The 21,673-nt window shown below is 38.8% G+C and overlaps 1 protein-coding gene and 1 pseudogene across 1 annotated transcript; one reads left to right on the top strand and one right to left on the bottom strand.

Moving 5' to 3' along the window:
- The first annotated feature begins 12,528 nt into the window (after window positions 1-12,528).
- LOC145460331 (uncharacterized) lies at window positions 12,529-21,561 on the top strand. The gene is made up of 2 exons (XM_081445110.1): window positions 12,529-15,520; window positions 21,270-21,561. The coding sequence occupies exon 1, from the start codon at window positions 13,307-13,309 to the stop codon at window positions 14,153-14,155; it is 849 nt and encodes a 282-aa protein (XP_081301236.1). The 5' UTR covers window positions 12,529-13,306; the 3' UTR covers window positions 14,156-15,520; window positions 21,270-21,561.
- Window positions 15,363-20,032, bottom strand: LOC145502130 (uncharacterized; annotated as a pseudogene).
- Window positions 21,562-21,673: the final 112 nt, after the last annotated feature.

Genomic DNA, 21,673 nt, shown 5'->3' with positions numbered 1-21,673 from the left:
TGTATCAAAAGTGGTAAATGAGTATCATGTAACACTGACAGTGACAAAAGTGATCATTTGCTGTGATATTTTCTAAAAAAAACGGCCATGAACATCGAGAAACAGTTCTCATTTCCGCATCTAGCATTGTCCGAGCTGATTAAACAGCGCGGCAGCTGTCGATTTCGCGCGTACTTGGAATTTTAAGACGACTGTGTATGAATTTGTACTTTGAAAATAGTCGATCTTCCTTACCTTTGCATTTGGCGGTTCAGGATTAAATCGGTAACCATTACTTAAAGAATGTGATGCGTTTTAGCCAGCCACTAGAAATTAATTTCCTCATGAAGCGAACGACGCTGTTTATAGTAAGCACTCATTCTGTCATCCGAGGTAATTTGCCAGACGTCTACGAAATGCGTTAATAAATATGTTCTTAAGTGCTGTTTTCTTTATATAGAACCAGGTTATCGTAAGAAAGTTTATCTGGATCAGTCCATTACGTTGTATTTGCAGAAAGCCAAAGTCAAATTTGTGAAACAAACACTTTTCAGAGTTAAGTACTTACTTTCTGTCCAAAATGTTATTCGATAAAAAATGAACTATAGCTTCGAAAATACTAGAGCGTTTTGATTTTTCTATTTCTGTTTCCTGCCTTTCTAAAGGCGATCAGAGTTTGTTTTCTCTCATCCTTCTTATATAACTTGGAGGCCGAGTGATTTCCTGCATGGGTGACAGATTGTGAGTTCAAGCAAGAAGGCATTGTTTGATGTTGACCGCTGTCGCAGAACGTGAGCGAACAACAATAGAGCATTCATTTCCTGTGTAATATTAATGATTGATTTTTTGCCAATAATCTCTTTCATCTTCGTGTAATTAAAAGCGAACAGGAAAAAAAATAAAATAAAATAAAACAGAAAATGACAAATCTTCCACTTGCTTTTATGGTTCCCCTTCAGAATATATCTCTGGCGAAATCACTAACTTTGCCAAGCTCACTGATAAGTCAGTCAGCCTGGGATCTTTGTCCGGATTGAGGAAGGGGGGAGGGGTGGGGAGAGACTCTGTCTTGCGTAGACGACAAACCACTGAGGCCTTGTTACGGGGAGGCGGAGGGGAGGTCTGGATAATCCGTAATCCTGCAGTTGGTAAATTTTGGAAATAATCCGTAACCCAATTTATATGAAAGAAATATCCCAAAAATAAAATTCTTAAACAAACCATAGATAGTATCCTAACACTGAAGAGGATGATGAATTGACTAAGGTACTATATGTACGTCAGGCCAAGCAATTAGCCAGATGGATGTCGTGTGGTTTTCATTTTCGCAATTTATCGGCTCAAGAAGGGTATGATTGGACGTTTCCGTCAAAGATCTTGAACAGGGCATGTGTTTAGTTATTGTCGAAGGTGAAGCTGCCTTCACGATTGGATGTGTTGGGTCGATTTCCCCCTTCATTCGTGCGTTGATCAGTCTCAGAGTCACTTGGAATGGTATCGTGAACTGCGTTAGTACTGAATCAGATCTCCAATGAAAAGGCCCTCTGCAGAACTTGGAGTGTATTCGTAACTGAAAACACCGAAATAATCGAAACGTGTCTAGGAGGTTGTGATATTTGTATTTAGCGGTAGGGAAGTAGGCCCACTTAAACTTCCCTTAAATGCACCCCCCTGATTTTAATAACTACATAATTCGCCCTTTGCTTGAGCCTGAGTTGATGTAAGAATACTCATGTTAATCGAGAGAGTAGTGTTTAGTGTTTGCAGCAGGTACCCAGTTTGAACAGAACTGTATGAATTCATGACACATTCAGCTATAGTGGTTACCGCTATTCCAATCTTTAAGTATCCAGTGGAATAGCAGTTTTAGTAATAAACTGACTCAGAATTATCTTTATTTCACCTCTTCCTGCCTTCATCTGTGTGATCAAATCGTAGTTTCTCAAGGTCATTCTTCTAATATTGCTCAGAGCTAAACAATTATCATGAAGGCATTGTTCGTGGTTACTGCCATGGGACAAAAGTCGGCAAAACACATCGTAAATAAAAATAATATAAATATCGGTTATTAACCTTGCGTGAGGTCAAGATAGCTGGATATTGGTCAATACCCAGCCATTTCTGTTGACCAAACAAGCTTGCTCAATAAAGAATTTATTCTCCGGAAAAAGGACACTATTTTCGTGCGGGACAAAGCGGTTAACCCGGAGAGGGCCATCGCAGTACCCCACTCGAGAAGCTAATCACGGTGCAGGATTTGGTTCAGCAGGAAGCTTAATCATGAACCTAGTAAATGAGTTAATTTGGTATAGGAGTCCCCCGTGGCCCAGCGGTTAAAGTAGGTGGCCGCTGTTCGGAAGGTCGTGGTTTCAACTTCCTCCAGGTTGTTTTTTCGTCCCTTTATAAATCCTATTTTTCCGTCAGGATAAAAATTGTCCGACTTTTCCTCGACCTCGTAAAAAATTACCATGACTTTTACTTGATCCAGGACTGGTTATATTTGGACTGAAAATTCAAGCCTTTTTTTCATTTTTTTTTTTTTTTTTTTTTTCAGTTTTGTAGGCTCAATACCAAAAGTGAAATCACTTGCCTGGAATAACAGCTCATATGGCGAGCTGAACCAGACGTCATTGAATAACCTCAACGCTGAAACTTGAACAGCCTAGAACCCAAGCGCCACCTTCCAAGCGATTCAGTTGAACGTGGTACCGACAGCCCGTTCCCAGCCCCTGAAGTGTGCTAGCTTCGCACTCGACCGGAAGAGAACGGTTAGGGAATGAGCTGAAGATGGGATAAAGTTTGACTCTTGGCTTTTCCGGAATTCATTTCCATACTTTCTCCAGGTCTGGAATAGCTGAAAAATTGTCCAATCTTTGTAGATTTTCGGACTGGTTATGAACCCTGCCGAACTCATGATAAATATTAAACTTGTTAAATGCTGTCAAGTACGCTTAGAATGAGATAATGAGACAGACTGGGAAAGAATATATGAAATGGGAGAGGATGGAGGGAAGGAAACAATGTACAGATATCAGGTGTCAATTTACCATAACATGTTTGTCCAATATCAAAAATGGACGCTGTAAACCTAAGCTGCATGACTTGCATGACTTATTAGCTGGAGTATGGTCACCATGTGCGTTGTCGTTAGTTTTTTGGTCGCTGGGCGCGTGCACGCACCCACGATCGATGTCGCTAGCCGTGCTGATCATGAGAAAACAGTTGTATGGTTTTCTATTTCTATGCATGCATGTGGTTCTCTTCCTATAGTTACAGTGCTCCGCTTGGCAACCCAGCTCCGCTATAATTTTTTGGCCCCAGACCTTGTACGGGATGCCTTTTATTCTAGGACCATTTTTTCTCGTCGCATTACCGGCGCTGAACGGGCATAAAGATTGTTCGCTGTTTTTTTCAATCCACGGTGATCAAACAACGGGAAAACAAAAGATCCAAGGGAAACATATACTCCTCTTCAAAATGTTCAAAATGTTTCATCAAGACCGGGAGTACTTCCGATGTCGCTTTCGACCAGCTCTGTTCATCCCGTTTTTGCTGTTTTCTCCAACAGAGGATCATTCTCGGAATGAGCTTTTAAAATTGGTGCAAAAGGAACTAATTTACGTCAAAGATTTTCTACACAAGCAGAATGAAGAACAGTGGAAACAAGTTAACACGGCGAAAATGGTAAACGATATTGAGAGGCTAATGAAAAAACTCAGTGACTAAGCCAAGGTCTTCGATGAATTGACTGACAGTATTTACAAGGATATCGCAGGGAATACGCCACAGAATGTGACATCTTACCAGCAGTTTTGTTAGTGGTGCCACTTGTGCGAGCTTTCTTTCCACTGGGTATCCTGTGGCGATCTTGCGCTGCGTACTTCTCTGGCGTGGCTTTTGTTGGCTACTGTTATGAGGCCTATAAATCTGCTAGTGAAACTCTTAAAAGGTCCAGACTGCTAAAGAACAATACAAGGAAAATGCGTGGAGAAGTCGCCAAGTATCGTACTAATCTCGAAATTATGAAAATGAGGCCTCAGAGCGTTCCTCTCATTGTAACTCATTCTAAACTGAAACATCTAATTTCAAATAACCAAATAAGATCACATTATGAAAGTACTGCTTGCTCATGACATAGGAATGGCGTTAGAGCCACTCCTTATAATTGCTTGTGGAAAAAATGCTAATAGGTCTTTGTATTAGAAACGTTTTAAATGATCCCAAGTTGCAAGTTAATTCAAATATTAAGAATTGATTCACGTGTCGACGTGTGTTCATCGAGATATGAAGCACGCGGGAAGTTTGGAGAGCAAGAAAGATGCTCAACTCCAGCTTCTTGAGTGCTCTCCAAACTTCCCTAGTGCTTCATGTCTCGATGAACGCACAGCTGACGCAAGAATCAATTGCTTTATAACATTTTATAGGCAGTAGTAATAACCGATTCACTTACAATTGTTTCCGCGAGATTCAACAAATTAGCAAATTCCAGCATATTGGTGAAAAACAACTCCCTGTGCAGTCAAAAACAAACAAACAAACAAACAAACAAACAAACAGACAAGCAAACAAAAAAACCAAAAAAACTTACTGAGTCAAAGAAACAACACTCTTTTTGCCTGGAATTGTTGGCTTTTCTATTATTAAATAAAATACATTAGTTCCGAATTAAGAGGGAATCCACCAGAAGTTCGATCGAGTGACTAGTAGGCAAAAACTTTGTACCAACATTATTTACCTTGTGTTGCAAACTTGTACGCGACTGTTTTAAGTATCTTCTTAAAAGAAATCATTTCCAACAACACCAAATGTCGAAAGCAAATGTTGACGTTCATAGGAAACGCTTGAAAGTACTGGTGAAATGAAGCTCCTCATGAAATTTTACTTTTGTTTGCACAGTTTCTCTGAACTTTGAAATTTATTCCCTCGACTTCCCATGAGAAATTGTTTCTGGTGTTATTTCAGGCAAATATTTATAGCTTTCACTTTTTTAAAATGCAAAAGGGACTGTAATATACTTAAAATTATTCTGGTACAAGGTTTTTGCCCGATTTCCTATCGGATTTCGTCTTAAAGATTTCCCAAAAAAACAAACCTCAAAGCAAAAATTTCCAAAATTTTGATGAAATTTGACCCTTGGCGTGAAGCAAGCGAATTCAAACTGGGTATAAAATGCAAACTAGGTATCAAATGCAGATTGCAGATTTCAGACTGGGTATAGAATGCAGACTGGCACCAAAACCGTCTCTTCCTGTCAAACACGCGGTTAATGTTCAATTTTTGTGGGAGCCACTATGCTACCGTCCGCGAGGTCTTCTGGGAGAAATTGAGTAGGCTTATATGACCTAAGCGGTCGATACGGCGGCCATTGCTGTTTTGAGTACATGTAATATCTTTCCACAGCTTACCGTCGCGAGTTGGTTGCAGTTTTCAAGGTAAGTTATTTTCTATTTCTAAATTGCTTTGCCTCGTTTTTGTTATATATTATCTTTCTTCCCACACTGCCCTCGAGAACTGTGTACTCTATGTTCGTTCACTTAGATCTTCGTGAGAAAATTTCCATGGCGATACAAGATTTGTTTTGCTCACGCAAGCCATTAACTTATCCAGGCTCGGCTCGTGTTCAGTGTGCATTGCACGGGAGAAGTATTCGCTTTCGCAAGCACCACCTTCTTTACCCAAACTAGTGTCAGTTATTGGACTCTACTTTTATTTCGTAAATCGTATACATGCACTTGTATTGTGCAGTCATTTTGAGCAGCTGTGAATGCAGTCAAACTGCTGAGGTTACATGTACTGGAGCTTTTTGTTAACTACACGACAATACGTGTAGTAACTGTGAGTATGGGGACATCGATTGAACGATACCGGTCGAGGAAGCGAAGGATACCTTATCACATGTTCAACGGGGATGGATTCTTACCGTGTCTTAGCTAAATGTGTTTTACTTGACAACATTGAAACAAATTCTGGACATGCACAGAAATGATGGGCTACATTTTGTCTGTTTGGATATCTGATCTTATTTGGCATAGATGTTGTAACTTTAAGTCACCTGTTTCTCCTTAGCTTTAGTTTCAATTGAGAAGATAGGTGTACTTGTGTATATGGTGTGTCAAACACCGAAGACCACATTCCATCACATTTCTAACACCTCAAATTTTGTCAAAAATTCTCAGCTGTGTGTTATATTTTAAATACTCTTCTCCATATTCGGAAATGTGTTTTAACACGGTCTTTCATGCTTGATATATTACATCATTGTTACTACAATTGTTGTTTGTTACAGTTTTAAAGAAGTCAGAGCACAGCTTTGACATATTTTTAATTTAACTTCGAGCATTTGCATGGGATACCCCTTTCATTTGAGAGATACACTTTGATCAGCATTGAAGAGCTTAAAAACCTATTATATTTGCAATTGTCTTGCTCACAAACATCGACTGGTCCTTTCAAAATGAAAGGTGTACTGTACATGTCTTGATTTGTGGTTGTCAAGCTGATATGCAACAAGTTCAACACGACCAGGAATGTGATTACGGTAAATGAATGTGTGTATAAGAAATTCCTCTAAGAAAGCTGATAACTGTTGCATTGTGTTCTTAAATTAATTATCTTCCCACCGTGAATAGCATGATAAAAAATATGTTATTATCTTTTAGTATTTTAATACATTTCCAACCGATCAAAGTAGTATTGGGTTTGACAAAACGATTATAACACCTACAATGAGAGACATCTGTACTAGGTCATGTGAGCATAAGAACCAGGCAAACTAGAGTTAAGCACATTGAGCAATGTGGAACACTCCTTTAGACACAATTTTGATGTTTGTCATTTAGCATTTGACTTTTTATCAAGTTCCAGCTGATGAACCTGCACTGTATACTTTTCACGCGAGTCGTTGGAAGCTCTATTACACAACTCCTTATACAATTGTAAGCTAACAGTCACTTGAGGATTAATATTGAATCCAGAAACAGACATGGGTGCACTCTTCTATCCAGAAATTGTTATGCAAACTACTAGTCAATCATCAACATAGACTTTTATCATCACAAGGATCTACATGTATCAAAAGAAGCATGCAAACTATATGAACAATATGTTTTTTTATATTGTTTTTACTGCATTTACAGTAACATTTTATCACATTTTGCATCATCTTAAAGCTGGCAATCAACAAAAGACCTACATCCTGTATGCAAATTGATTATTCTTATTCCACGTGACAACATATCTTTGTAGTCATGACAAAACGTATTCAGAACTTCAGTGGAATCGACACCATTGACAAGGTGTCTATTTGGGACCAACTGTTGAATTCTCAGTTGCTGACTTTATTATGTAACTGGCTTAGATATTGCAGCAAACCCTCTTGACAGTACATGTACAAGTTAATTTGATATCTGTAAACAGTCTTCAATAAAATTAATAACAACTCACATATGTTGATACCTAATAATCAATATTACCTTAGTTATTTAAATTAATACCTTTATCTTTCTAGTGATGGCCTATTCACTTGTAGTACTTTAACTCCCGAATACTGAGGGTTAAAACTAGCACTCCAACTGAGTGAAATAAAAGTAAATCTAAGCCCACACAAGTACGCTTTGCGGACCTATTTTTAACTTACGCTAGTGTCACGCAATCCTCAGACCAAGAAGGAGAATATTGATTGACATTACTCATTTTGAAAGGTGCTAACCTTCAAATTATTGATATGATTGTAATTATTCTGTCGTTCTGTGCAAGCCTCGTATACTTCCAACTTCTCTCGATCGATGACAAACAACCCTGTTACATGATATGTTGGAAGCTATTACGCGCTATTCTTCACGTTTTTGACCTCTTCGCCAGTTAGCTCCAACATGGCTAAATTGTTTTACAACCAATCCTCTAGGTGGAAGAACGCTGTTGTTTTCTGTTAGATACATGTAATTGGCGTTCTGAGTCTCAGAATTCAATACTGCGCGTTTGGTTTGTTTGTTTTTTACGCCTTTCATATTTGTGTAACTATCGAACAAGAAATTGTTCACATACTGTAAATAATTTGTGCGGAGTAAGGTCATGTTACCGGGTTGTTTATAATTGAGCGAGAGATGTTAGAAGCATACAAGGTGTGCAATTCCGTTTTATAAGAGCGAAAGAGCCCTGTCGATCAAATCAATAATTTCAAGGCTGGCGCTTTTCGAAAAGAATAATGTTGACAAGTGTCCATTTTACATGACAGGTATTATGCATCTCCAAATGGGAACCCGGAAACAAATCCGAGCCCCAGATGGGATTCGAACCTACGACCCTCCGAGATCTTGCACGGATGCTCTATGGGCTTCTGAGAGCGCGCAAAGATGAAATGTGGGTATAGATCGTTTTCACGTGACGTCATCACTTTCTGAGATCCAAAACTAAAGAGCCACCAAAGTTTTTGTCCTCATCAGGCATAAGAAGCGGTATATTTATATCTGTTTACAATTTTACAGCTCAATAACGTGCTTCGTTTGGAATCCAGAGCATTTTGAATTTCGGGTTTATGGAGGTTCGTGACACAAGGCTACGATCGAGTTCGTCGAAAAATATATACTTATCTCGTAATTTTGAGCCTTTTTAGAAGTTAGAGCATTAGGAAAAGTGCTTCTGTAAATGCTTGTTTGATCAGTACTGATAATCAGTCGCCTAGATAGCCAAAGTAAGTTCCAGATGTTTACACTATTTTCCGGCCGCCATATTGGTGTACTACGGAGGTACACCAACATGGCGTTTTCATACTGGGCTCTGTAAATACTACGAAACATTTCGACGAATATCTGAAGTTTGGGGAAACGCACAGGCCTAAAACCTGGAGAAGTGTCTTATTTAGTTATCTTCTATAACATCATAATTTCATAGCTTTTTCCAATGGACGGTTTTTGATTTATTTTTTTATTGCGTGACAGTAAAAACGATCTATAGACTACGACTGCATCACGCAGATCTCGGAGGGTCATGGGTTCGAATCCAACCTGAGGCTCGGATTTTTTCGAGTTCCCATTCGAAGATACATAATATCTTTCACGTATTTCTCACATTACTCGCTTGGATGTCCATTTTTATCCTGTTACTCTCGGAAAGGCGATTGCGTGACACTAGCCTTAGTTAAAAAATGAATATTTCTCCCGTATTTGACAGGAAGAGTCAATCTGCATTTTATACGTATACTATGGTGGCCCATCAACGCCATAGCAAAAATTGCTTCAGAATGGTGTAATTTTTTAAAGTACGCGTTTTATTTTTATTATTATTTTTTTTCATAATATTTTTTGTTATTTTGATTTTTTTTTTCACAAAAAAAAATATAAAAATAAAATACACAAGAATAAAAAAGATTTGAGGAAATAAAAATTAAAATGATGAGAAATTTATGAGAGTCAAATATACGATCTATTCTTGGAGCCTGAGGACTCTATCCCGCCGTTTCCATCATTTTGGGATCAGGTACACCTGACTACTCTGTCGAAAGGGCCAGGAAGGTTATGGGGTTACCGCTCATTACACAAGAAAGTTCGAGAAGTACACAGACTCAAGGTCCCAAGAAATCTGGTGTATGACGTTATGGCGGACGTAAATCTGGAAGGTCTTGAGGAAAGAGGTGGCGTGGGGATGCCAAAAGGTCCTAAGAGAACTCACCTCAAGTGTGGGCTAAAATATTAGTGTTGCATTTAAGATTTGACTTCCATAAATTAAAGTTTACTATTTCAGATTGTCGCAGGTAACGACTAACCTACTCCTTAACGTCGTTCTTTAGCTTTATATCTTCTTCCCACTCTGAGTTCCTTATTCTGGCCGCCATTTTGAAAAAGAAAGCCTTCTGAAGGATTATGGGATATCATACATTTACTCGCGATGCATTGTTGTCTATGGCGTTGCTGGGCCACGGAGGTTATCTTTTTTTTTTTAAATTTTTATTGTCTCAAATCTTTTGTATTCTTATGTGTTTTTTATTTTATTTATTTATTTTTTAATAAAAAAAAAATCAAAATAACAAATAATATTATGAAAAAAATCAAAATAAAACGCATACTTTAAAAAAATTAAACCATTCTGAAGCAATTTTTTCTATGGCGTTGATGGGCCACCATAGGTCTGCCTGCGGGTTTCGTTACCAGTTCTATGGTTCTCTCTTCACTTCCTTGCAAACCTGGGAGCCATTAGCGCTGTACAGTAAATCCACGCCTTACGGTCACCTGGTTAACACGGTCACCCTGTTATTTCGGCCACTTTTTCAGTTTCTGTCCCGGCGAAACGCCCATACATTTTTTTATAAGAAAACCCTGTTAATGCGGTCACTCCATTACATGGCCAACGGCCACATTCTGAAATCCGAACCCGTACAATATAGAATTGATTCATGCTTAGCGTGCGCATATCGAGTTATTGATGCACGCGGGAAGTTTGGAGAGCACGAAAGAAACGTAAGAGTTGCTCGAGGCGCAGCCGAGAGCAACTCTAGCTTCTTGAGTGCCCTCCAAACTTCCCAAGTGCATCCATAACTCGATATACCCACAGCTAAAAGACTGAAACAATTCTTTTATAACATGGCGACAACAACTTGGGCGCTAAAACATGTTTTATTTGTGTTCGACTACAAAGTTCTCAATGCACGGTGAAGAGCCATAATCAGTTGAGTAACGGTTGAGCGAAAACGCTTAACCTGCTTTCTAAAATCGTCAATGAAAAATTCACTTCTTCGAATTAATTATTATGAAATTGTAGGCAGACAAAGTAAAAAATACTCAATGAAAATGTAGACAAACAAAGTCAAAATACTCAGGTTTAAGTAAACATTTTAGCTTAGCAAAAGTCAAAGGTTCGAAGTTTGGATTGTTCAGAATAATCTTTACGTTGCCGAAACTTGAACAAAAGGAACTTGCACTAAACTCGACGGAAATTTTGCATCTAAATTGAAACTGCACACGTCATGTTATCTACGCACGGCCATGCGTATATAGAGATTTCGTCCATAATGGCTTTTAGGTAAGACTAGCGCTCGCGCTATGATGTAATCCTTTATAATTTTACCCTGTTTATACGGCCATTCAAACCAGTCACGTTTCATCTTTAATATCGCCGGCATGTACTGATTGAAGTTTCAATATTTTGAAAAAAATATATCTACGTTCCGGATTTTTTTACTAAAGAACAGTTGTTTAGAAGTGCAATTGCGACACATCAGTTAAGACGTCGCTGAATTTAGACCTACCCCGTTAATCAGGCAGCCACCCAGTCAATACATACGTACGTCCCAATTTTCATGGACTGTTGGTGACCGTATTAACGGGGTTCCGCCCTAATTACTTTTTACTGAGGTTCTACCATGCTCTCGAACGATTTCACTCAAGACTTTCTTTCCGGAGTGACTTGAGCAGCTCTCAGGGAGACACTCCCAGAAAACGTGGCTGGGGTTGTGCAGCCTGCTTACCAAAACCCCTACCCCTATTTATAACCAAAATATCGATTTTCCTGCCCCATCTATGAATGACCAAAAATTCGATACTCTATTTATGATCTGAACGTTTAATCGATACCCTGTTTCAGACCTAGCTTATAATTCGTTACCTAGTTCAGACCGATGTTAAAGGCAGGTAGGTAAAAGTCTGCATACGAGCAAAGTGGCCCCTCAGGCCGGAGCTTATCCCGGTTTCTGTGGCATGAAGTGACTAGGAGTATTGTTACCCCCCCCCCCCCCTGGATGAGCTAATTAGTGGTTTGTCCATCGCAGGGTTACCCCAGCATTAAATTGGCCAGTACTCATTCGCCATTTGTACCCATTTGTTTTGCCTAAGCTCAATCCGGAGTCCAACACACTAACCATGAGGCCATTGTGCCTCCAAATGATGTCATTTTCAATCACATTATAACTGACTATGTCTCAATCAAGACTTAATTTGCAAATGGAGGTCATCCAAAGCTCATAAAAATCATAAAATCATACAAATTAACTGCCAGACTTATCTCCTTTTTTACTGTTTACTGGCTATCATTATTTCGAAAAGTTTACCGACTGAACTTTTTAAGTTGTTACTGACCGTCCAGGGCTATACAACATTGACACCCTCATTAATGGTTCAAATCCGATAAAGTACCGAAGACAAAACCTGTTCTCCTAAGAACTAAAAATATACATGCGGAGACAGTTAATTCTGATGGGTCAGTCTTTTGTAAAGACAATTGAAACAATAGAGGACAAAAATACAGTCGAACTCGCACCGGTTGCGACCACTTCTCGTAAGCGACCACCTCTCCTCAGCGACCAGTGTTCCAAAATACCAAACGTGTTTAGGTCAAATCACTATATTTGGAACCTCTTGTAAGCGACCCCCTCTCGTAAGCGATCGTGACCACTTTTAGAGTTAAAAGTTTGAAATTTTCTTTTGTTTTCAACCTTTCGTAAGCGACCACTTGACAGATAATAGAGCAGATAATAATACGGTGTTGTAACATTATCCCATTCCTGGGTTGTACAAGAGACGGAAATTTCTCAATGGGAAGTACATGTACCAGATTTTTTTCTCGAAATTGACTTCATACACGAATAGAACATTTAAAGCTTGGGATAAGTCCCTTCAGTTACCATATGCTACTGAGGCAAAATTTTGACCCAATATGGTCTAATCTCTCGTGAGCGACCGCCTCCCTTAAGCGACCATCTAGGCTTCACATTTTAGGTGGTCGCTTACGGAAGGTTCAACTGTATCTCTGTGTCTCTCTAGCGTAAAAAGGGGAGCGGTGAGCGATGTTTGATATCAAAGACTTTCGTTGAGTTTAATCCGGCTCATTTAGTTGAATCTGTTGCTGGTATTTTACATGTATGTCTTGTTTTGACTTGGAATGATTATCAGTTGCAATGGGTTTCCTCGGTCAGTATTCTCTGTCGCTACTCTGATCATCAGTTTTCGTTTCTTGTTTCACTCAAGTTGTTTCTCTAATGATTAACTATCTACTCCGTGGCTAGCTAGATATCTTCTGTAACTGTCCGGGGTTATTTTACTGAAGACCGTTGTTTGCATTGATTTGCATATTGATATCGGGACTTTCCGGGAAATATGTCGTAATGCGGCAGACATTCGATTGGTTACATCATTTAATAAAGGATCACATGATTAGCAAGGCTGCACTTCATTCTACTCTTCGAAGTAGCTGCTAACGATCGATAGTTTTCTTGCTCCATTTTCCTCCCCATATACGTTGCTTTGTGCTGCTGTTTGAGATTTTTCAAACCACGCTTATCTCAGAGGACAGAAGACGCATCAAACAGAGAAAGACTAAAGCAAACGAAGACCAGTTTAAAATGTATTCTCAAGACCGGAAGTACTTTCACTTTCGCTACCGAGTCATCCTCGTCGCTTTCTTGTTGATTTCACCCGCCACATCAAGCCCTCCAAAACAAGACGGTGCGTCTTCGCTTCCGCGGTTTATATTACAATGCGCAGAGATAGTGAGTGCCTTGATTAAAGACCCAAACGGGTTCTTGAAAATGTCTGACAAGGCAACGATCGTCCAAGGATGTATTAAAAGAGTCCCAGAAATCTTGGAGGTGATAGAACACACCGCAAAAGGTCCAATCTTGGGTGCGGGGCTGCTTGTTGTGTCTGGATACTTACTCTATGAAAGCAGTCAACTGTACGAACGTGCAAAGGATCTGGAGGAGAACTACGAAAAGTGCAAGGATGATTTTAAACTAGTGGAAGATAATTATACTATATTCAACGATTATATAAAGAAGGATATTGAACGACATTGGAAAAATAACAATACAGCTAAGATGGTAAGGAATCTCAAGACAGTCATGGAAAAACTGACAAGCTTTTTCAACAGCCTCAGTGAATTGGCTGATGATACTCGCAAGGACATCAAGCAAATCTCACGCGAGAAAACACAGTGTTTTGCATATTTTCTTTCCGCCATAATCACGTGCTCCTCTGTCACTATTGTCACAGGGAATCTTCTGGTAATCATTCCTACGTGGGGTTTTGGTGTATTTACATTGTTCTACAATGTTTACAGCTTTTTAAATCTTGACAAAACTCTTGAAAAGTTTCAAATTCTGAAGAAAGCCGTAATGAAGAAGCGAGCAGAAATCAACAAGGCTCGCGCTTCCCTTGAAGTCGTTATGATGAGGGCTGACATAAATATGTAAGTCTCACGGACATGTAGGTGTGCCCCAGAGTATGAGCAGAGAAGCTGGATTCGAAGGATTTCTCTCGGCATCTTTCATCCGATGGTCGCATTTTATGATTTCGTTTACATTTCAGAGAAAAAAAAAACACCTTGCACAGCAACAAAAGGAAGGGCTGTTAATTCGCTATCATTTGAATCTTACGCCTTAGGATTTGATGCGTAAAACGCCTTGTAACCGCCTCATAATTAAGAGCTTGGTGAGAGCGAAATATTTCATTCGACTTTAAGAGGGATTAAGGGATAATTAGAATATGATTTGAGAAGTTACGTTTGAAATTAAGGTTGCTGTATATAGAATAATAGTATACTTTCAGTTAAAAGTCTTTGGTCAGAAACATTTTCATAGGTTGTGGGTAAACAAAACTGATTGGTTTGAAAATAACTTCTTTATAGTGTTAGTAGAGTCTGATGGAGTATAAATTGTAATTTTTCAGGGGTCATGCGTCGCTTTAGCGACGTTCTAGGTTACGTCTTTTATAGTCATCGATATTTTAAATGCGCCGATAAGAGGTTTTCAATTTTGGATAAAAAAGAGTTCCTTTATAGTAGTCTGGGCAGCTGTTAATTTCGCGTTTAATTTTAAGGTTTTTGTTAGGACAAAACAATATAAACGTTTGCCACAGAGATTTATGTTCTGTAAAAGTCAGCCATAACGGAGTTTGATAAATTTGTAAATAAATTACCACGCCACCTTGCCGTCTTGTCGCGCATGTTTTACCCTAGTAAATAGACTTGTAGCGAATGAAGTATACAAATGTAAAAACTTCTTGTCATGTTTTCCTATCTTTGACTTTTCAACACCAACTGAAAACGACTTGAATTTTGCTAAAGCTAACATAGTTCTTTGTAGAAGTTAACTGACTGGGAACGGTAATTCCAAAAAGCGCTAAATTGTAGAACAATTAAATCAATGTTGCATTTTTTTATATAAAAGGTTAATTATCTTTGAAAAATACCTCGTTGCACCCGATTTTGTTTTTGGATTTCAATAGCCCTTCCTAAGATCCTCTTTTCCTGCATACTGGCCATAAACTGTTCAAAAGCTGGCATGGGCACAGTCCTTAAGAAATAAGACCTTCTCAAGCCAAAGAGGTAAAGAAGGCACCATCCTTTGAAATTTGAAAGAATTATGCACGCTCAATCTCCACGCACTGAGCGCTTCCTCCTCAACTCTTCGCACTAGATGAAATATGTACGGTACGCCCCACATTCATCCCTTGTAGGTGACGGCCAATGTGAAACACAACGAACGAAATTTTGGCAGACGAGATGTGATTGTTTTCTTTGCCCTCAGTATCTGCCTTTAAGTCCCGAGGTGCGTTTGGTACTACATCATAGTAAATTTCAAGAAAGAGCTTTCCCCACTCCCGCACATGTTTCTTAAAGCTCTGAGGCTGAAGGTAGTCAGGATCATTTTCTTGAACCTGCAGTGCCCGCATCAAAGTCTTAAAACCCTACAACAAAAAGCAAATGCAGATAACAATTAAACATCATTATTAATTGTCTGTACTAAAAAAGGGCTGCCACTTGACAGAAAAATAAAAATTTTCTGCCTTTTCTCCAAAGTGTTTTTGCATAGTTGGGGAATTGTTCAATAAAACTGATGCCTGATATTTGCAGCTTAATTCCAAAGAAGTCAATAGCAAAAGGTGGATAGAGCTTGTGCTTGCAAGCAACTTACATTCCACAAATCATCTATGCCCTCTGCATCTTCGGTACCCACAGCTTCCATAACATTCTTAATGTTCAGTTTCTCCAAAACGTTTTGCAATTCTTTTCCTGATGTTCAAAGAAAATATAAATATTTAGAATTATGAATAAAAAACAGGGTTTAAATTTTTAACTTCTTAGTCTTGTGGCTAGTGATAAGTTTGGAGCGCATAAGACTTGCTCAGGAAATCATAGGTTATAAATGCATACTGAATTTGATTGTGTAGCCATGCCAACTATGTTATTAACAAATGTAGATATATCATTTCATATACATTACATCATGTAGATATATTGTTAACTTATTACCATTTAGACTTGTCCACTTTGTTTCTACTTTTTCTGCGAGTTGGTTATATTCTTCAAAAAATTTGAATTCCACTTGAATTCTCTCCATTTCTTGTGTAAGAATGTCTGGGCAATCGTTGTTGATAACAACCTCAACAACCTATATTGAGACAATAAACAACACAAAATTAATAAGTGTCTGTTTTCTCATTCATTTGATATATGTTTTATGTAGAGGTAATGGAGTGTGTGCATTGTCGTGTAATAAAAAATAAAATCGAAAACCATTCAGTGGATAAAGTCAAGAAATTGTAATATTATAGACGATAAATAAAGAAGGCAGTTCACCAAGTTTAAGGGGTGTGCGCTGTCCCAAAGTTGAGCTATTCGTCGAAATGTTCTGCGCAAAATTATAGAGCCTAGTATGGAGCCGCCATGTTGGAGGACCTCCTTACTCCTCCAATATGGCGGCCGGAAAATAGTGTTAACATCTGGAACTTACTTTGGCTCTCGGACGACTGATTATCAGAACCGAACCAAAAAATATTTACAAAAACACTTTTCCTAATACTTTAACTCCTAAAATGGCTAAAGCGATCTTGGCTTCATGTCACGCACCGCCGTAACTCCAAAATTCAAAATGCGCATAAGAAAATGGCATTTCTCTATATACTATATGATACTTGTAGGCTCACCTGATGGAATAGCAGTCCCATTATTCTTAAAAATAAATGTAATGTGTCCACCACAACAAACTCAAAAGGGATGTTAAGAAGAGGAGGCATTTTGCATCCTTTCCTTGCAGCAGTGGTGGAGCGCTGGCACAACCCAGTGCACTCTGACAGCTTTCTCTCAATTGGCCACTCATCAACTGGAAAAAGATTCACATAATATAATTAGATTCTGATATAGACTGTCTGAATGTAGATGTGCATTTTTTGTATGTTGTTAGAGAATATTTAGTCAGTCTACTAGTACGTCTATATTTCTATTATCGCCTTGCTTGTTGTTGGCTCTGTGATGATGCATATGAAATTAAAATACAAAATGTCAAAAAGAAATTCTCCCTACTTACTATCAAGGTTGTTGATTTGATCCTTGCAGCAATAACATCAAATACAAAAGTATTTGGAGCTAGCTCCATTTAGTCCATAAACAAGAGCCAGAAACTTCCAGTCGGAACAACAATACCTGTTAATAAACAAATTATTAAACGTAAATTAACCAGTAAACACCTTTAAGGTCATTATTTGTTAGTATCTGAGGTGTTTTGTTTATGTTTAGAATGCATGAAGCTGATTTTAAATGTCTGTGTTTAAGTCAGCAATCGGCATTGTCAAGCCAATATGAAAACATGATTTAGGACTTATTCATCTGAGGCTTTTAAAGAGAAAGGAGTGATCAGTTAATCTTAGAGAAAAGACAACACTCACCACTCAACATCAAAGTGTTCGCCATCAATTGATATTCCTTCTGCTTTCAAATCATCGATTTCTTGAAAGGTCTGCCCAAGGCAAGCTTTCAATTCTTCATAGTCTTCTTTACCTATGGAATGGTAATAGGCATGATTCACTGACTGTGACATATTTTGAGCACCAAAGCAAAATTAACAAGAAAGATTGGGAACTGTTTTTTTTTAATTAATATAATGACTCTTGGTTAAATGTGTTTGAAGGCTTTGCATATGAAGGCAAAGGGTTTGCAAATGGTAAATGCAGACTTAACTAGAGAGCAAGACAAGGTGTTTTTCTATGGGAGACTAAGATTTGACTAAACTCTTGTGAGACATATTTGTTTCAGAGACCATTTACCACCCCTTAAAGAGAAACCTGGTATTGAAGCTTGGCATCTATGCGACAGGAATTAAAATGTTAAGATATTAAAATCTCTGCACTTACCATTGTAGAGTGCCAGAGTATACTGGTATTCGTAAGTAGCTTTATTTTCACACAGAATGTTGAACACAGCCATAACTGTGCCAATCCTTTTGCTTGTCCTCCTCCCATCAGCTGCGAATCGGAGTTTAATTTTGGAACCATCTTTTTTGATGGCATCCTTAACTTCCGGTATTGCGACTAAATACTGCAAAACATCACGAATACTCCTCCGGGCACCATCAGCTTGTTTGGCCTGCAATTATTTATGACCAAAAAAAAATAAATTGCAAATTATTATGCTTGCCACAGTCGCACACGTATTGAACACTACAAATCAAAATAAACTTACTCTAATATATTAGTTCAAGGGACCAGATCACACAATTTAAGGCAATTTCAGCACTGACCAAATTGTCATTAAATAAACAGAAATATCAAATTGACAGCTTAAAACGGTAAAAACACTAAAAACAAACATAGAAAGGCCAACAAGAGCCATGGATGGTCATAATAATTATGATTATCAAAGATGGTTATTAAAGACTTTTGATGATAAGGTTGCTCATCAGCAAATGCCAAATATAAATGGGATATGAATGGTCGTGTTCTCTAATAATTAATTTACCTCCGGGATTTGAATTACTTGGATCTCCTTGTTTTGGGACTTCCTTTCCTGTTTGACTGCGGACAGTGGCGGGACGTGACTTCTAACTTTTTCAGGGAGCGCCATCCTGAGTTCGTGGAAGGCTTTGTCACTTACAAGTCCTTCATCCTTCGCCGCCAAGATCCTTTGTACGACTTCGTGAGCGTAGCCCTCGTCGTCATCGCCGTCATGTTGGTTGTCAGATAGTGGGATTACAAGTTCACGGCCGCTAACATAAAATTTAACCTGTGTGAAAAAATAAACAGAGCATCTTAATAACTACGCTTACGTTCGTCTGCACGAGTAAAATCAGGTAAACTACGTTAATCAACAAAAAATCGCAAAATAAATAACTCTGAGGTCGGCAAGAAGGAAACAGATGCGGCAATGAGGATTAAATGTTAGGAATATAAACGTGTAAACAACAGCAACGAAACAGCAACTGCGTGTAATTAGCCGCCATGTTGTCAGCCATCTTTTTTTCAGCGGTTTCAGCTCAAAGCCCGCTGAAAGTTATCGATATACCGTGGGCACACTACATACGTCACCCTTTCAGCTTGTACAGCGATGGCATCATATCTCATCATATGGCTACGTAGCTTCTTCATAAGAACAATTTGCCGCAAAGCGAATTAAAAGCAAAGAAAATATATTTGAGTTTTAAATCAGAGGTAAATAATTGCAGTAAACTCTGGCAAAAAATAGTAACCAAGCTGTTTTGTCTTCACGTGGTATCGCCTGCATAAAAAGTTTTATTTCAGACGCGCTCACTAAGAATCTTTGGTTATAGCGTGAAAGGAATAAACAGCGACAGGTGAATGTAACACTGAGTAATTACCAATAAATTTTCGAAATGATACGTACCTCGATTGGTTTAAATTCTGCTGGTAAAATCTCTACAGCATTTCGGAGGAAGGCTCCGATTTTTTTTCTCTTCAAAGACCGCGCAGCCCTGTCCACGTCCCAATAGCTTTTGCGGCTGACGTTAAATTTTACTGTGTTCTTTACAGGGTCAACTGCAAGGCGACTTTGGTCAACTTCCTGTCTTAGAAGCTGAAGTTCCTGGCGAAGCTGGAAATTCTCCGCTCTTCTCCCTGCCAATTCCACCGCCTGGCCATTATTTTCGGCTCGTAGCTGCTGAACCTCAGCCTGCAGTTGGCGAATATGCTGGTCGTACGCCTCAAGGAGTGGCAAAGAGATAGCAGACTGCTCTACCTCAAAATGCCTCGGTCCGCGTTTGTAGAGGACGTTTGGCGCCTTCTCTATCTTAAACTTGGAAAACATTGCCTAGAAAACTTTTTTTTTCGACGATCTAAACACGAGCGAAATGGTTGTTGTCAAATGACAATAGCGAAATGATTGTTGTCAAATGACAATAGCGAAATGATTGTTGTCAAGCACGCGTCTCTACAACCATTTACCTCATTAGAATAACTAGAACTCAATGACCATTCATGACAACAAGAAAACAATGGTGTCAACTAAGCGCGAATTTCAAAGACGCTCAGCTGCACTCAAAACATGTTATACGCCGGTAACTTTTTTAAATAACCAATTCGGAGAACAAGCTGAATAGAGGTCTTCATTAGAACTTTATTCATGTTGTGCACAAGACCTGACAATGGTTAGCGGCACGCGCTTCTACATGGAAAGTAAAGTTTTTGTCAATTAATGGTTTGTTGACGATTAAGAGACAAAGACGATAAAACAATACACAACTAGCCACGAAAGCGTTCAAGTTATGAATACTTTAGTGGAACTAATGCAATGAAAGTGTTTGGTAACTAAATTCCCCAAGAATCCTGTCACCATTTCTTAGATTGACTAATTATAAACTTTAATATGTTTGGAAAGAGTAAAAATCGATTAGTTTGAATTGGGGGAGTAACAGCACTAATAGCGCAATTGTGTTTTTAAATAACACGAAAGGCGCTTTTGTTTTCTTATACTTAAAGACATTCAATAATTTTATCATGACAATTTAACCCTCCCAAGAGTTTACTGATATTTCGAACATAATTGATAGTGGCGGAAACTACGGCAGTTCGTCGCTGCAAGTAGGCTACTTTCCACGCAGCGTGTTTGGCTTACTAGCGGCTGGCCTATTGCAGAGCATTAAACAGACCAGAAAAAAAGGCTTATTTCTTCGCTTCACTTTTCTTTGCCGATGACTGGGTTTTACTTGCAGTTTATTTTTCGCTTTTTCATTTGTATTTTAAAATACACACCCTGGCAATTTAAGCGTGCGTTTCTGAACGTTGGCGTTCGCCGGTTTGCAACAAGAAAGAAATAACTTCTACAGCCCGCGCTTCATGTAACAAATTTTCCCTTCCGTACCCCGGAAAAATGTCGCTGTACTGAGCGACATTTCCCCTACCCCACCACGAGAAGGGTGATATTGTCAGCATCTGGTCGTCAGCGAAGATTTTGAATCTCGCGCTCGGAAATTGGCTGAGAGTCGGTTCTTTGTTCTAGAAACAATAGCGCCTTTCAAGCTGCAAACAATAAAAAATGCCCATAAACGGTGTGCCATTGTCCAAAAATTAAACACAAAGTCTGATATGTGTGTAAGAACTTCAACTAGTCATTTTCCGGGGTTATTTCCCTTCTTTGATCAATACTTCGATTCCTTTTTCTGAGAGTGGTTTAGCCGGGCATAATTTATTTCGCATCATTTTTCCACCTCGGTAATTAGCCTGCAGACTCCTACGCGAGCTCAAATGGAGGAATTGTGCAAGTGGAACCAAAGTGCGTGCGTTTCAAGGCCTGTTTACTCAGGCGATGTTTGTCGCAGTAACTTAAGGTAATTTTTGTCGCGACGAAGTTGCAAACTCGAAATCGAAATCACATTTGTAAACTACCTTTGCGATGTTGCGGCGATTTTGGAGAATCACCGCAAAATTGCATTAAATTTCGAGGTGGTTTACAGGTGGGATATTCGAAGTTACAACTTCGGCGC

This window comes from Orbicella franksi, chromosome 11 (genome assembly GCF_964199315.1).
Source record: "Orbicella franksi chromosome 11, jaOrbFran1.1, whole genome shotgun sequence".
Taxonomy (NCBI): Eukaryota; Metazoa; Cnidaria; class Anthozoa; order Scleractinia; family Merulinidae; genus Orbicella; species Orbicella franksi.
This window is presented reverse-complemented; position numbering and strand designations above follow the sequence as displayed.

What these genes read in the sequence shown, in the direction of transcription:
- LOC145460331 (XM_081445110.1), top strand. Translation starts at nt 13,307, where the DNA reads ATGTATTCTCAAGACCGGAAGTACTTTCACTTTCGCTACCGAGTCATC.